The sequence below is a fragment of the Apis laboriosa genome, unplaced genomic scaffold (genome assembly GCF_014066325.1).
Source record: "Apis laboriosa isolate Shangri-la unplaced genomic scaffold, ASM1406632v1 scaffold12_cov154, whole genome shotgun sequence".
NCBI classification, from domain to species: domain Eukaryota; kingdom Metazoa; phylum Arthropoda; class Insecta; order Hymenoptera; family Apidae; genus Apis; species Apis laboriosa.
In genome coordinates, this window is record NW_025221207.1 from 458,235 (window position 1) to 473,851 (window position 15,617).

At 25.5% G+C, this 15,617-nt stretch overlaps 2 protein-coding genes across 3 annotated transcripts; one reads left to right on the top strand and one right to left on the bottom strand.

Moving 5' to 3' along the window:
• Window positions 1-302: 302 nt before the first annotated feature.
• On the bottom strand, window positions 303-13,740 carry LOC122720465 (lysine-specific demethylase lid). 2 transcript variants are annotated; one of them, XM_043947210.1, is made up of 18 exons: window positions 13,266-13,740; window positions 10,311-10,527; window positions 10,085-10,245; window positions 9,648-10,013; window positions 9,270-9,548; window positions 8,692-9,184; window positions 8,477-8,604; window positions 8,180-8,374; window positions 6,812-7,272; window positions 6,454-6,712; window positions 5,533-6,355; window positions 5,232-5,440; window positions 4,918-5,142; window positions 4,728-4,812; window positions 4,255-4,655; window positions 4,017-4,137; window positions 3,767-3,909; window positions 303-3,427 (listed from the first exon to the last, which is right to left on the bottom strand). In XM_043947210.1, the coding sequence occupies exons 1-18, from the start codon at window positions 13,494-13,496 to the stop codon at window positions 3,362-3,364; spliced, it is 4,863 nt and encodes a 1,620-aa protein (XP_043803145.1). In that variant the 5' UTR covers window positions 13,497-13,740; the 3' UTR covers window positions 303-3,361. The 2 variants fall into 2 exon arrangements, with proteins under 2 accessions (XP_043803145.1, XP_043803144.1); XM_043947209.1 differs by having other exon boundaries at window positions 303-3,496.
• A 739-nt stretch (window positions 13,741-14,479) lies between these two features.
• On the top strand, window positions 14,480-15,297 carry LOC122720527 (cytochrome b-c1 complex subunit 8). The gene is made up of 3 exons (XM_043947294.1): window positions 14,480-14,599; window positions 14,804-14,966; window positions 15,090-15,297. The coding sequence occupies exons 2-3, from the start codon at window positions 14,816-14,818 to the stop codon at window positions 15,182-15,184; spliced, it is 246 nt and encodes an 81-aa protein (XP_043803229.1). The 5' UTR covers window positions 14,480-14,599; window positions 14,804-14,815; the 3' UTR covers window positions 15,185-15,297.
• The last annotated feature ends 320 nt before the right edge of the window (window positions 15,298-15,617 follow it).

Here is a 15,617-nt window from a genome sequence, read left to right on the forward strand (position 1 = left end):
AAGATATCTTATATAAAACTTATAGTAGCAATTTTTAAAAAATATGTTTACTGATCAAAATAAATGTTAAAATTAATTTCAACTGAACTTCATGTTACATGTAAAACCAATAGTATCTAATTACAAATTTAATTTACAAAAATGATTTCATCAAAGTATAATATTTTTTCTTTTATATAATAGTATTTTTTTTTATAGATTCAATGAATTTTAATTTATTATTGAATGCAAATTATGTAAATATTTCATTAAAAAAAACCGAAATCAGTATTAGACAAATTGTTCTGATTATAAAGAAGATTAAGAAAAGTTAATTAATTTGTTTTCTTTCTGATAATTAGTACAATTTTTTGAAAACACAGGCACTTGCCTTATATTATGCCAAACGAATGATCAGTATTAATATAGTGTAAACTGATATTTTATGATAAAGTGTATTTAAATATGTTCATTTTGAAAAAAACTCTACGAATGATCACGCAGTTTCAATCTTTCTTTCATGTCATTAATCACAATGTATTTTTAATGATAGTGTACCATCATATAAAGCACACAAATTTATTATTCATTTCTTTCTTTTTTTCTTTTTTTTTTTTTAATGTTTATCATTTTTAATAAAAATAATTCTAAGTACCTTGTATAAAATACATTAACCAATGTACGTACATATGTATACATATATATATAATATATATACGTATATATATAATTTTTATTACGAAAACAAAAAAACAAATGAAATTCATACTTCATCTCATAATACAGAAAACACACTATCGTTAGAAATTCACTGCATTCCCGCGTATCCCGGAGCAATAATCAAAGAGATTATTGAACCTTTTTGTATCTGTACAAAAATATATGTGTGTACACATAATGTCTTATCGATTCTTTGACTTACAGTCTGTTTTAAATGAAAACGTAACATGTTAATCGTTGATGATGCATATTAGTTTAATTATTTTCTTATCATTATAATAAAATGAATTCTGTTAACAGAATTAATAGAACAATCATTATCTTTTAACGATCACTAATAATAGATTCGTTAACAAAATTCATATCATGCTAACACCGACGATACACATGGTATGTTTCGATATGCAAATATTTAAAACACACTGTATATGTCGTGTCATCCCATACATAACATACATTTATAGTTTTAGTTTATGTAAAAACTCAATGATCAATTATCTGGTTTTTTTTTAACAAGTAATTATACAAAATTTCTTGTACTGCTAGCACAATTTCATAAACTCACAATAAAGATATCTTTTTTACATAAAGATATCTATATAAAGATATCTTTTTTTCTTGGTATATCGTGCGAAAAATCATATTAATAGAGAGAGACACGCATATAACATTTTTGCACGAAAGTAAAATGGACTATATATATAAAAAAAAAGAAAAAAAGAAAAGAAAAAAAAAAAGAAAAAAAAAAAAGAAAAAAAAAAGAAAAAAGAAAAAGAAAAAAGAAAAATCAACATTACATTAAAAAATAACTAAAAAACGTAGATATCAACTAATACATGAAACATGGTTTTGTACCAGAGTTAACATTAGATACACAAATTACATCGCATAATTTATTCACTTCAATAATAGTGATATATTTCTTACTTTTTCAATTTTGTTTTATCAAGAATGAGATCCATATTTATAACATTTACAACATTTATAAAACGATTTATTACGGAATATACTTATCATTATATATATAGTATAAGTTTTTATAACGTTTAGAGATTTTATAATACTTTAATGTACAAAATAATAAGTAAGCTTTAATTATACTACATTGATGCATTACATCATGTGAATGTGAATGTTAATAATGCAGGAATTAATGTAGGATAGTTAGTAATCAGTTTTAAATATTTATAACTCAAATTAATGTTGAGTGTATAAAATGAAATTATGAGCATACCAAAGTATAAATCATCAACATATTAAATATTACGAAATGTAATATAGTCACAGAAAAATTAAAACAAGTATTTTTATATGTTAACCAGTTGAAATTATAAAATTAATGTTTTACAATACTACAAGTAGATTTTACATTATATAATGTATATTTTTTAGGCCATTCGGAAGTTTTTCACTGATATCAATCATATCACAATATAAAACATTTGTCTAAGTATTCATGACAAAAAATGAATGTGATATAAAATGAAAATCAGATAACTTGCAACTTACAAATTACATAAGTTGTACACTCTGGTCCAAAATCCAATAAATTCCAATTAAATTGTTTCAAGAAGATAGATATGCTATGTATCTGCGTGTCAATTCTTTCTTTATACAAATTGTAACTTATTTCTACGTTTCAATCTAATTTCTTATGTATATATGTATAATATCCGTATCTTAATACACACATATCTCAGTCTATCTGTACATACTATTTTAGCGCAAAAGAAGTTCTCTTGCACCATTACAATAAAAAGCCGATACAAAAACCGACGGAATCTTCCTTTAAATAGAAATAATCTGAGATGACTTTTCTTTGTCACATATTTATCGCCATCGCTAATTTTTCTCTCAACATAGATCGCCCAAATCATTAGGTCAAATTATACTCTTCTTTCCTTCCCTTAGTTTTTCTATATCTTTTCATATTTTACATATGAAAAGTATACATTCACACTATCATATTATATAAATAATGTTAACGCATATCATTATTACTTAACAGTCATTGGTCTCTGTATTTTCTTTTCCATCAACAATCGCAGCACGAGATAAGAAGTAAAAATTATAATGGGATGCAAAATATCTATTTTCTAAAACCTCATATAAACCACAAAGTAGTATATCACGGTTCATCCGCGATACCTGTTCTGTATAATATGTAATACGATTTAGAAGATTTGTTTTCAATTGGAATCGTGTACTTAATTCATAATTAACATATTATTCTGGATAAAAGCAAGCAGGTTTTAATGTTATAAATTAACATTAAATATCAATGCATGAAATTAATTTTTCTTGAGTATAAATGTATTGTGCTTGAACAATAAATCTTGATAAATATCTGTTTTATCTTAGAAAAATAAAATACAATGCAATATAATACATACAAAAAATGATAGCTTTGCAAAGCATATCAAATCAAAATAAAAAAATAATATTCATAGTCGTAAAGATTACAATCCGACTGCATTATAATACTTTATCTCCAATATCCGCTCGCAATAGTAATCAAACGGCATCTGATAATCTGCAGTACCAACTGACTGAACGATGATTGTAGGTAACATTAATTGTCGGACTGTGTAAATTCCCAGTCTAAATGACTTGAAATTGATAAACATCCTAGCCTTGTACAGAGCTAACAAGGCAAAGTAGACTAGTAAGTCCTGACGAAGGATGTGGTTTCTTGAATGTCTGCTTCACTATCTGTGCCCTGGTATCCCTGAGATTGAGAAAGGGAAAGAAGTGCATCCAGGCCTAATGATTCAGCTAGGGGATCTGGCGCTCTTGACTACAGTATAGACAACACAAAAGAAATATTGCACTAAAACTATATCATACACTACTTAGCAAATAAAAAAACTTAAAACATCAAATAACTGAAATCAAAAATTGGGAAATAATTAAAATTCTGAATAATCAAAATACTACATAAAGAGAAGATTAATAAGACCACTAAGCAGCTAAAAATGTTTCCTACTTTATACAATACTAATGAACATGAATAAACTTATTTAATATAAAAGTTATAACGATTCCAAACATATCAATATAAACTTACCACTGAGCTATGCTCTGCCTCCTTACAATTACTACATATGTAATCATCCTCCTCTGCAATTTCTGTACGATCTAATCCAACACAGTGCATATGAAACCAACCTTCACAGCCGCCATCACACTGTACCCAATCAACTTCTCTACCTACATAAATATAAATATATAAAACACTATATAATATATAGAATATATAGGATATAATAATTATATTATTATATTTTTATTATATTTATATTAAAATATTTTCCTACCGCCAGGTCGCAAACAATTGACAGCCGCACAATCATCTTCTTCATCTGAAGTATCCTGTTTAGTTTTTTTTCTATTACCACCTCTTTTCTTTGGACCTTCTTCACCTTCTTTGCGTTTCATCTAAAATTTATATTGAAATCAAAGTAAAATTCAATTTTCATTTTATTTAAAAATAATATTAAAAATATTATTCATAAATCTTAATTTAAGATAAATTATATTTATAAATTTAAATACTTTTCGAGGTCCACGTTTTATAGGCACTGGAGAACCTGCCGATTTTTTTTCCTTCTGTAGTCCTTTGCGTTTAGCTAAATTTTTCTCTTCCATTTTTTGTCTTCCAAGTTTTTTCAGTAATTCAAATTCATCGGATTTTCTTTTTCTTCCGCGTTTTTTAACATCTTTTATATCTTGATTCAAATTAGTTTGAACTTCTTCATATGATGCATATTTTCGAACTGTACTCGGACTATTTGTATGACTTAATATACGCCAAATATGTTGCGTTTCATCAAGTGCAACTTCTAATAAATCGCCTTCCATCATTAATTCTTCTAAACGTAACCTTGCTGTTTGTGAAAGTACAACAGCAACTTCTGTTGTATCGTTTGATTGCGTTTTACGTTGAATTTTGGATACTGAAAAATAAAATATAAATATTATGAATCTTCGTTTACATTATTTAATTTTTATTATGATTAAGAACTTACTATAAGAATATGCATGTTCGTTACTGTTAAATGTACTACAACTTGGTTCATCATCATCAATAGTAACAACATCATCATCATCATCCTGAAATATATGATATTATATATTCAATTACATATAAAATATATATACCTTAGATATCGTGCTATATTCTAATATATAATATTATACAAAGACGACTAAACATACCGCAGTACTAAGTGCACTATCATCTGAATGTACACCACTAAGCGGTGCTATTGCTTGTACTCTCTGATGTAATTCAGGATTATTTGCTGCTTTTTTTAATTCACTGCTGATGATCTTTTCTGTCTTTTCTCTTGCTGCTGCTTCTACTAATTTTTGTGATAGCACAGATAATTTTGCTAATGCTGATGAGATTTCATCCGTAGCTAATGCTTGTCGGGCTCGATCCTATTCGATGTATGTATACTATGTATATTATGTATATCATTACATATTATAATATGATTCATTAATCTTAATTATTATGCGAAACTCACCTGCCAATTCATTGCACGTTCCGTTAAACATTGTAATGCCTCACCTTCTGGTAAACGAATCGGAATTTTTTGGAGGCTAACTAAAAGAGCCAAAATTGTTTCTAACCGTGGTCGCCGTGAACGTAAACAACACGGACATAAAAATTTAATTTCCCTTGACATTGGAAATTTTCCTTTATACGATGTCTTTGGCAAAGGTACACAATTTGCTAAAATTATAACAATATATTTCAATTAAAAATTATAATTAAATTCAATTATTTAATATCTATATTTATTATAAAGAAAAAATATTACTTACAATGAAACCAATCTTTACAAAGCTCACATTGAAGCATGAGTCCAAACCTTGGTCGACGACAAACGCAATATCTTGAATCATCTATTTCAGTTTTCATTAAATTTCTTTCTCTCAAATTTCGCATTGCTTCCATTTCACGTTGTTCAGCTAATTTAAACGCAGCTACAATGGTTGCCGAATCATTGGAATCATCCAATTTTGTATCACAGACAAAGACAGGTCCTACAGAATCTTCATTTTTATTTTTCTTAGCTTTTAATGCTTGTATACCAACTCCAATTCGTGGTGACAAAGCTTCCATTAAAGTATAATGTGAATTTTTCCTTAGGAATGTTCGTGCTGTTCTTTCTTTCCAAGTTTTTGCTTGTGAAAGTGTAGATTCTAAAATAGGAAGAGCATCTAGATGCAATGGAATATTTCTGCCTTTTTTAATTTGATCATCTAATGTATTGTAATATGGAAAATTATCTCTTGCTTGTATTTCTTCCATCATTTTTGTCCAATTTTTTGCTTTATTCAGTGTATCTTGAAGAACATCTAAACTTGGTAAATAAGCTTCCACCTTATCAGCTTCATGGATAAATTCTTCAAGAGATGCAATAGTTTGTCTATTTTTTGTATGAAGATATAACTTTGCTTTCTCTTCCCAATTATCAATTGCAAGCATTAATGCTTGCAAGTCTGAAAGAGTATTTTCTATATTTAAGTTAGGAGGCATTGTCATACCCTTTTCAATTAATTTTGCTAAATCATCACGATGTATAGATTTTGGATCTTCTTGAATAGATTTTACTTCCTCAAGCCATTGTATTTGTGCTAATTTCTTTAAATTATATAAATTAAAACAGATATTTAATTATAAAATATATAAAATAAGAATTTATATTTTTAAAAAAGTAAATATATTAATATATTACTTACATGTTTTAAACGTATAAGTTGAGGTAGTTCAATACAAATAGAATCTCCAAAGTCAATGCATTTTTCTAACTGTTCAATATTACAATCATCTTTACATTCTAATTCTTCTGCTTCCTTTTGAAATTGTAATACTTGATCAAGTATAAATTTTATCCCATCAGATTCTTTAAGTTCACAACATAAATTTGTTATTTCTTTATAGAAAAGAGTTAATTCTTCTACTGTAAGCTTGTATTTAGTTTCAACGGATTGTCTGGTTCTATAAAAATATAAAAGAGTTATAAAAGAGTTCAAATAATTTTATTTAATACAAATAATAACATTTATCATGAATAGAAATTAAAAAGCTTCATAATACCTGGTACGTTGTTTATTATTCAAAAGTTGTTGTGCAACACTTGCACACTTTTCAGCATCCTGCACAGCAGTTGTTAAAGCTGTAAGCAATTCACTTTCTGGAAATTTTTTACTTTCTGCTTCATTTAGAAGTTCTTTTAATTCATTTAATTCAATTTTATCATTTTTTTTATCAGGATCCATTGCCTCTTTTACTTTTGTTACCCATGAGTCAAATGACTCTGCTTTTAATTTTAATTTTTGTAGCATAATTGGTAATTCGTCTAAAGTATAACGATAACGTAATGTATGTTTTTCTGGAGGACAATCACAAAGTTCTGTGAAATGTCTTAAACAAACTAATTGAGAACTTTGGCATGAACATGTAACTGCACTTAAAAAACAAGTTGTTTTGCACGCTTCACACTGTCTCTCATCATCCGGCAAAAGTTCAAATGCTTCTCGTTCTGCTTCTGTTACACCCTGAAAAATATAGTTTTTAACACAAACATCATTTATAAAACAATTCGTCATTCTTACATTTTAAAAAAAAATATTAAAAATATTACGCGGAATGAGATTAACAATGAAACACATGTATCCATCTGTGGGCAAATAAACTAAGATAAAAAAAATTTTTGCAAATATACAATTTATTTAAAAATGATAACTAATATTTTTCAATAAAATTTAAAAAAAATTATAAAACTTTTTAAATGAAAATATAATGAAAAAATATAATGCCTGTTTAGCATCATGGCAAAACTTTAAAAACATAACCTCTATTCACCAATGAAAGTTATATAATCAAGATCAGAGACACACCAAATAGGTATCAACAAGTCAAGGTTGATAACTAAAGAACGATCGCACTAAAAAAGTATTTTAAAGATAGGACTGCAAGCTAACCAAAAATAACAAAATATGAAGTCATTAACGACGATTATAATGTCGACAGTGAAACTACGATATCCAATGGTTGGTAATATCAACCGCATACACGTCTTTCACCGCGTGTGCCCGCATGGTTACAATTATGTGTGTGCCAACGTATGCATGTAATGTATGTATAAGTTTGTGAGGGAATGTTTCAGCATATACTATACTATTTGACCTAAATATATTAGTTTTTACATTTAAAATTATAATCTAAGTAAAAAAATAAATTTGATACTAATATTTAAATATTTATGATAAAAAATTTTTAAATTTTAATAAATAAAAAATAAAATGCTTACAATAATTAATAACATAATTACATATATTAATTATAATTTATGTATATAATATATAGATATTTCATTTTAAATATACATTTCTAATATATATAACAAAGTTAAAAAACATTCAATTATTATCTAAAAAATGTAATAAATATTAATATACTTACCCATTCCAGCAAATTTTTTCGTAGCTTTTTCTCATCATCTACCATTTGAAGCATATCATGATAAGTTGCAGTTGCAATTCCTATATCTAATGAATCTGGATCCAATGACATTTTGCATACTAATTCATCATGAGAAAATACACAAAATCGTCTTAAATTCGAATAATGCGTTATACATTCTCGTCCAATTTTAAGCTATTAAACAAAATATATAGATATAAACAGTATAAACTAAATATAAATTTATATATATATATATATATATTATTACTATAAAAACTTAGAATGATAATATACCCAATCAGCGGGAGCAAAATTTACAGCTTCAGCAAAATTGTATCCTTGATTAAAACCTGCATGATATGCTCTTGGAAATGTCACTACAAATTCCCCTGCATGTTGATCAGTCCTGAATACTGGAACACCTAAAAAACCAAATATAAATATTAATGATTAATTAATATAATATTTCATAATAACAAAACAAACAAATAAGAATAATTTTGTATTACCTTCATTTGTTAAAATATTTGGATTCATGATAGTAACCAATTGATGAAGTAAATCAGGTTGACTATGAAACAATTCTGGTGCAGCTGATTTCATTGATTGTTCAAATCTTTCTGCTTGAGAACCAGGTACACCATACCATGTTTTTGGTTCTCCCCAATGTAAATAATTAATGGAGTAACTCCAATGGTCCTCATTATGCCAACAAAAAGTTGCAAAACACATTCCAACATACATCCATGGTACTTTCATACCACTAATATCAGCATTAATGTGACCTAAGACACTTCCACGTAAAACAGGTAAATTATTTAAGTTCCATGAAGATTCAGCATATTCTTGATCACATGTAAATAAATTAACGCTAGTTTTTGTTGGAAATCCAGATCCATGATCCATTGTATGTAAATCTGCTCCATATTCAACCGTTACATCTTCATCAATTGAAGAAACTATTCGCCAAAATTCTTTTTCTACTAATGATGTTGGCACCATCTAAAAAAATATAAAATAAATATAAAATATAAAATATAAAATATTTACAATCATATTATATTTTTTTGTGCTTTAGATGACATACATGTACAGGCATATTAAAATAATCGCTTTTAAATTGATCAGCCATTTCTCCAAATTGTTGAAGAGTATATTCTCTTTGTGCTTGTTCAAATCCAAATGCTTCCATTGGCTTAGAAACTTCTTCAGCAACACATTTTGGACATCTCCAATCACCTTTTGGTATTTCTGTCAATGGTGGCATAAGACAAAAAGTATGATAACTATCATCACATCCATCACATAAAAGCATGTTTTCTTCATTGTCACCTCTTCCACAATTATGACATATGTATTTTGCCAACTATAAAAATATATATATAAAAATATATATATAAATTGAAAAAAAAATAATTTTTATAAATATAAATCATAATCAAATAATGTATAATATGTTACTTACTGGATCAACTTCATAAACAAGTTTTACACCTCTAGTTTTATTAGATTTTTTTCCTTCTTTGGTATTAAATCCAGCCATTTTTGGACCAGCTCCATAAAATTGTAATTTTTTAAGTTCTTTACTATTATCTTTATCATCATATTGTTTATTTTTAATTCCATCTTTACAATCATTATCAGAATCACATTCTTCTTTACAATCTTCTTGTTTAATAGATACTTCCTGTTTTTCTTCTTGACCACTAAATCTTTTTGACCGACGTGAGAATTTCTCAGTTGGAGGTTTAATTTGTTGACGTGATATAATTCCATGTGGTTTATAATCTCGATCTTTTTTCTCATTCACATTAGAATCTGGTTCAATTTTCTGTATAATTTAACATACAAAAAACATGTACATTGATTTAAAAAAACAATTTATAACAAAAAAAAACTTACTATATCTGTCAATGTCTTTCCTTGTTTAAAGACATCAAATGGATATAAAATACGTTCATAATGATTTTTTAGAATACTTCCAACACTGCGTCCAGAAGGATAACCCAATTTATTTGCAATTTTTGCCCATCTTCTTTCCCTCGTTACTGTATCAATTCCACCTAAAAATAATATTTAATTAATATATCAATATTTCAATTAAATATAAAGAATTAAATAAACAAACCTTCATCAGTGACTATCTTATGTAAAGAATATAAATCAAGAGCTTTGCGTTCAACAAGAGGAATTTTTAAAGATGAACCTTGAAGTTCCCAAAATTTTGCAATTTGATCCAAAAAATTAAGCTTTATCCTAGTCTTTGCCTCTAATTCATTTAGTCTTTGTATTCTTGGAACGAATTTGAATTTATCAACATCAACAGCAAATGGTGGCTGCCAATTCTAAAGAAGAAAGAAAAGAAATTTATTTCCATATATTGTTTCTTTTTACTTGTACAAAATATATTAATATTAGATATAAAATCATAATAGTAATATAGTATTATTACATAGAATTAAGAATTAGTAAATAATATAATAATAATAATATAAAGTCATAATAAATTAATAGCAAATATATAAAAATAATTAATAAAATAAATTTAATGTAGTACATAAAACAAAAGTGTATATATCTTTTATTTATTTTTTTATAATTTTAATATTTTTAAACATATGTTATAAATTTATAATTTTTAATGTATAATATATTAAATTTAAATATCTAAATTAATATAAAAAAGAACACAAATAATATATCTCGCGAATTAAGTATATATATAATAATACTTATAAGTCTTCAGATTTAATTAGCTTAACAAAATATAAATTTGTAATATGCAATATAGTAATAAAAATATTACAAATTACAAATTTTCTATTGATATTCGTGTAACATAAAAAAACAAAAAAAAAAATTACTATGTTTTATTTTATTTATTATTCTAAAATATTAAGAACTTATTGATGAATATAGTATAACATAAATATATATGTCTAAATAATCGATAAATGCTTTCGTAGCTTCATCTCTTCCGTGACGCAATACCATTGTAAGATCTGTTGACTTTTTAAAAACACATAATATAAAATACGTAAAGCGGTCAAAATAAAGATGCAACCAAGTTCGATGCAATTAAATAATATTTATAACTATTGTATTTACTATAACATGTAATTATACCAATATAATAAACAATAAAATATATTATTAATGATGCATTTTGCTACATTTCAAATTGAAAATACGTAAATACTACAAAGATTTTCTCCATATATGACGACCGTTTAATGCCGTGACCATAGTTATTTCCGTAATGGCGTCATCCCGTTACAAAATATGAATTTTTTTAAAGAGTAATGGAAAAGATAAATAGATTAACATTCGATTAAGGCTGTCAGATAGATTTAAAAAAGCCGGTTTGTCAACAAAAAGTAACTATTTTATTTCAAAGAAAATCAATTTTATAAGAATTAACAAAATATGTTCGATAAAAAGAAAAATATTATCAGTAAAAATAATAAATCTATCCTTATTAGAATAACAAAAATATACTAAAAATTTAAATGTCACTTTATTAAAAAATTGAAAATATTGTAATACTCCATATTTAAAATTTTGATATGAATTTATAAAATTTAATATCTTCAAATCACTTAAATAAAAAAATTCAAATCAAAATTAAATTTTGATTCATAATTAAAAATACTAATTTTAAATATATAAAAATAAATTTTTATGATGCACTTAAAATGCATAATGATTGTATAATTTTTATAATACTAAATTTATATATAATTTTTAAATAATTATTTAAATTCGCGTTATATGATCATTAATAAAATAATCAATATGTATTGGAATTTTGTATTGAAATTATTAATAATTCTTAATAAGTTTATTATTTTACTATTTATAATTAGAGCATAATTTTAGAACTTATATTGTAAAATTTTTCTTTATATATGTGAAATCAAAATGGTGGCTCAAATCAATTCTAATGATGATATGAATCAAACGAATAATTTACGAAAATTAGTTAAATTAAAAAATTAAAATTCACAAAAAGTCAATATTACCTTAAATAGATAGCGAAAAAATTTTAATAATATTGCGCATTGCTTTTCATCTTGTAAAACATGAAAATTTGCTAAGACAAAAAAGAATTATATAAAATGAAAGAGATCAAACTATATAGAAGTTTCTATAAAACTTGCAATATGATAAAACTTAAAAATATTTATTTATATAAAAACTTCTCATCTTACTCATACTTTTAAAAAAAAGTAGTAATAACTTTTGAGTGCATATCAAATATATCAATATATAACGATAACGCAATTGTCTTAGGAATATTAATCACAAATGCTAGTAATTATCATAGCGCTTTCTCCGTCGTTGTCATGAATATCGTACAGAATTCCGGAAAGGTTTCAAGACATTTTGCTAAGGTGACATTGTTTCGATTGTCTCGGCCATTTTACATAGCGTACCTTCTAGCTATAACGATATTAATGTCGCAATGAAACGAGTATCTAACGTATTTTATTTCCGAATTTTTTGTTTTCTAATAATTCCAATTATCATTCCCAATTTTAATGTCTCAGTTGAAACAATATTGATATGCTTGAAATATCGGTACAAATATTAATATACTAGTATACAGAACAAAATAAAAATCCCTCGAGATAACACATCGGAGTCTTTTCTTCCCTTTTGATCATATTATCTTGTCTTGTGTCGACAAACATAAAAACATCATAACTTTTGCCAAACTCTACCTTTTCAACATGAACACAAAAAAGAACAATTATTAATATTTACATAAAAATATGTTATAGTTAAGAAATTAATTTTAATCAATAAATAATTTTTTTTAAATAAATACATGTTACGTAGGAACTCATTTATTTTGTGATGTCACAGTTGTGATGTTGTATGGAAGCGTCATAGTACGTAAACGAGGTCGTATGTGCATATCTGCACGTTTGTCAATTATAAAAAATATCAAGTTATTAATTTACTTTAATTTTACTTTCAAGTAAATACATATACAATGTGCCCTTCTATAATAATGTAAAGAAAAGAGAAAGCGTAAAGAAAAAAAATAGATATAGACATTATAAAAGAATCTACTCACAGGCGGCGGTTTGATCTTACAAATGCCAGACTTCTCTGCGATCGGTCGTATTTTTGCGATGTAGCCAAGGGGGTCGTGAAACTCCTCAATACTCGGTTCGAAGACCGGCGCTTCTGGCGGTATGATGAACTCGAAGTCCGAATCACCACGATCACAAGCCATGTCTTGGGTGCAACGATAAGTCCCGAAAAAATCTTCACAACCGAAGTTCGTGTCGAACCTCGATACCATGACTTGAATACTCGACACAGCTTGGACGCGGATAGGTGGCCCTCACGCACCTAACGCGGGTGAGGACCTCGCGTCAGGTTTAACACTGTTACTCAGTCACCGGCTGCGAGAATTTATTTGGAAATGTGCTTCGATTAACCATCTTTATGAACTGCATTTGTGTACCTCGTGAGAAGCAGTTGACAATGTATGGATGCAATACGCACGAAATGCACAATACACACTTTCCACGGTATCACGCGGAGCCTCGCACACGAGCAACTGTCCTATTCCTTGCTTCATATACCTCTTCTTCCCTTGTACCTACTTCAGTATAATACAATAGTGGCGCCACCTTGCATCAAATGGATCACTAGCTTTTCATTTACTTTTTTTATATAAAATTAATATCATAGATATATATAATAATATATATAAATAATTATTTATACAAAAAATTCTTAAGAATTTATATGAAAACACATTAAAATCAATTCATTAATAATAATGTTTTTGATAAAATATTATATTTAAATTGTAAAAAAAGCATAGACTAAAATTATAAGTATGAATGATGAACAAAAACGAAAATTCCCTATGAAATGTTAATATATATTGTTATTATATAATCAAACTAATTATTAATTCTTGATTTATAAGTTTATAAACAAAAAAATCGTAATTACTTTATATATTTAAAATTAATTACAAATATAAATATAATAAATATAATTTTATTCTAATTTACACAATAAATTGTTAATTTAAAATATTAAAATTGTTAACATTTATATTATTATTTAAATATCAAATCAATAAAAATATATATTGTGTATATATATATATATATATATATATATACACTCATATATTCCATATAAATTTTTTCCATCAAAGTAATATATAAATTATTATTATTAAATGTATAATTTTAATACAAATATTTATAATTATTATTTTAAAAAATCAAAATTAATATAAATCTTTATTACATCATATAATTTAAATTTACCGCTGTTACATATAAGATAAGAAGACATGCTATCTAGCAATATAGTACTTACTTCAAACGTGTCAAAATCTCTCGAGATTTGTAACGTTTCACATCGAAGAACATAAATTACGTAAGTTGCATGAAAACAATTATTTCTTTTGACATAACTTTATGATTTTTATAACAATAATATTTAATAATTAATTCAAATAAATAAATCTATTTTTATAAATTATCTATCTCTATATTTATGATGATTTTTTTAATATTACTTATTCTGTTTTTTGGTTATGTTTTTTTTATATTCTAAAATATTAATATAATTCTTTTTCAGAATTTTGTGAAAATGGGATTGAAGTTTGGAAATCTTAAAAAACTAAGTGGTATTACATTTTTTCGCCTTAGTCCACATGAACAAAGAGCTTTTGCTGGAGTAGGTGAAGCTACTGGTAGAATGATAAAACGTCTCAGATCAAATATTTTAGTTGCTGGACCTTGTAAGAATTTTTTATTAATTATTTGATTAAATATATAACTTATCAGATTATAATAGTATTAAATTAATGATATATTATAATTAATGATATATTCTTATTAAAATATTTTATTTTATATTGCAGTTTTCCTTTTAAGTTATGTCATAATGGAATGGGCTACTGAAGAAAACCATAAAATGCACCGTAAAAATCCAAAAGACTATGAAAATGATGTATAAATATTCTAAACTTTAAATTAGTACTATCTATGTATTTATGTTTAATTTAATATATATATATATATATGTATATAATTAGCATTAAAATGAAATTCGTTAACTCTTTATAAAAATACGATTTATTTAATTTAAATTCTTTTTATAACAGATAAATTAATTAACTAAATATTTATTAATTATATTTTTACAATATTAATTCTTCTGAATAATTTTAAAATATATTTTGATTTTGAATTTTGAATTGATTAAATTTTATTCAATTGTGATACATGTAATTTTAGTTATATTTCATTAGTTTTTAATTAAAATGAATATTCTAAAATCTTTTTTTAAAATTGAAATAATAGATAAAAATTTATACTAAATATTTTTATATAATTATTGTTAAATTTGAACATTTAAATATTTCAATATGTAACATTAATCTTAACAT

What these genes read in the sequence shown, in the direction of transcription:
- LOC122720465 (XM_043947209.1), bottom strand. Translation starts at nt 13,496, where the DNA reads ATGGTATCGAGGTTCGACACGAACTTCGGTTGTGAAGATTTTTTCGGG. An exon ending in ATAGTGCACTTAGTACTGCG is followed by an intron (nt 4,813 to 4,917) that starts GTATGTTTAGTC and finishes CATATATTTCAG; the next exon opens with GATGATGATGATGATGTTGT. An exon ending in CAATTGTTTGCGACCTGGCG is followed by an intron (nt 3,910 to 4,016) that starts GTAGGAAAATAT and finishes ATATTTATGTAG; the next exon opens with GTAGAGAAGTTGATTGGGTA.
- LOC122720527 (XM_043947294.1), top strand. Translation starts at nt 14,816, where the DNA reads ATGGGATTGAAGTTTGGAAATCTTAAAAAACTAAGTGGTATTACATTT. An exon ending in TATTTTAGTTGCTGGACCTT is followed by an intron (nt 14,967 to 15,089) that starts GTAAGAATTTTT and finishes TTTATATTGCAG; the next exon opens with TTTTCCTTTTAAGTTATGTC.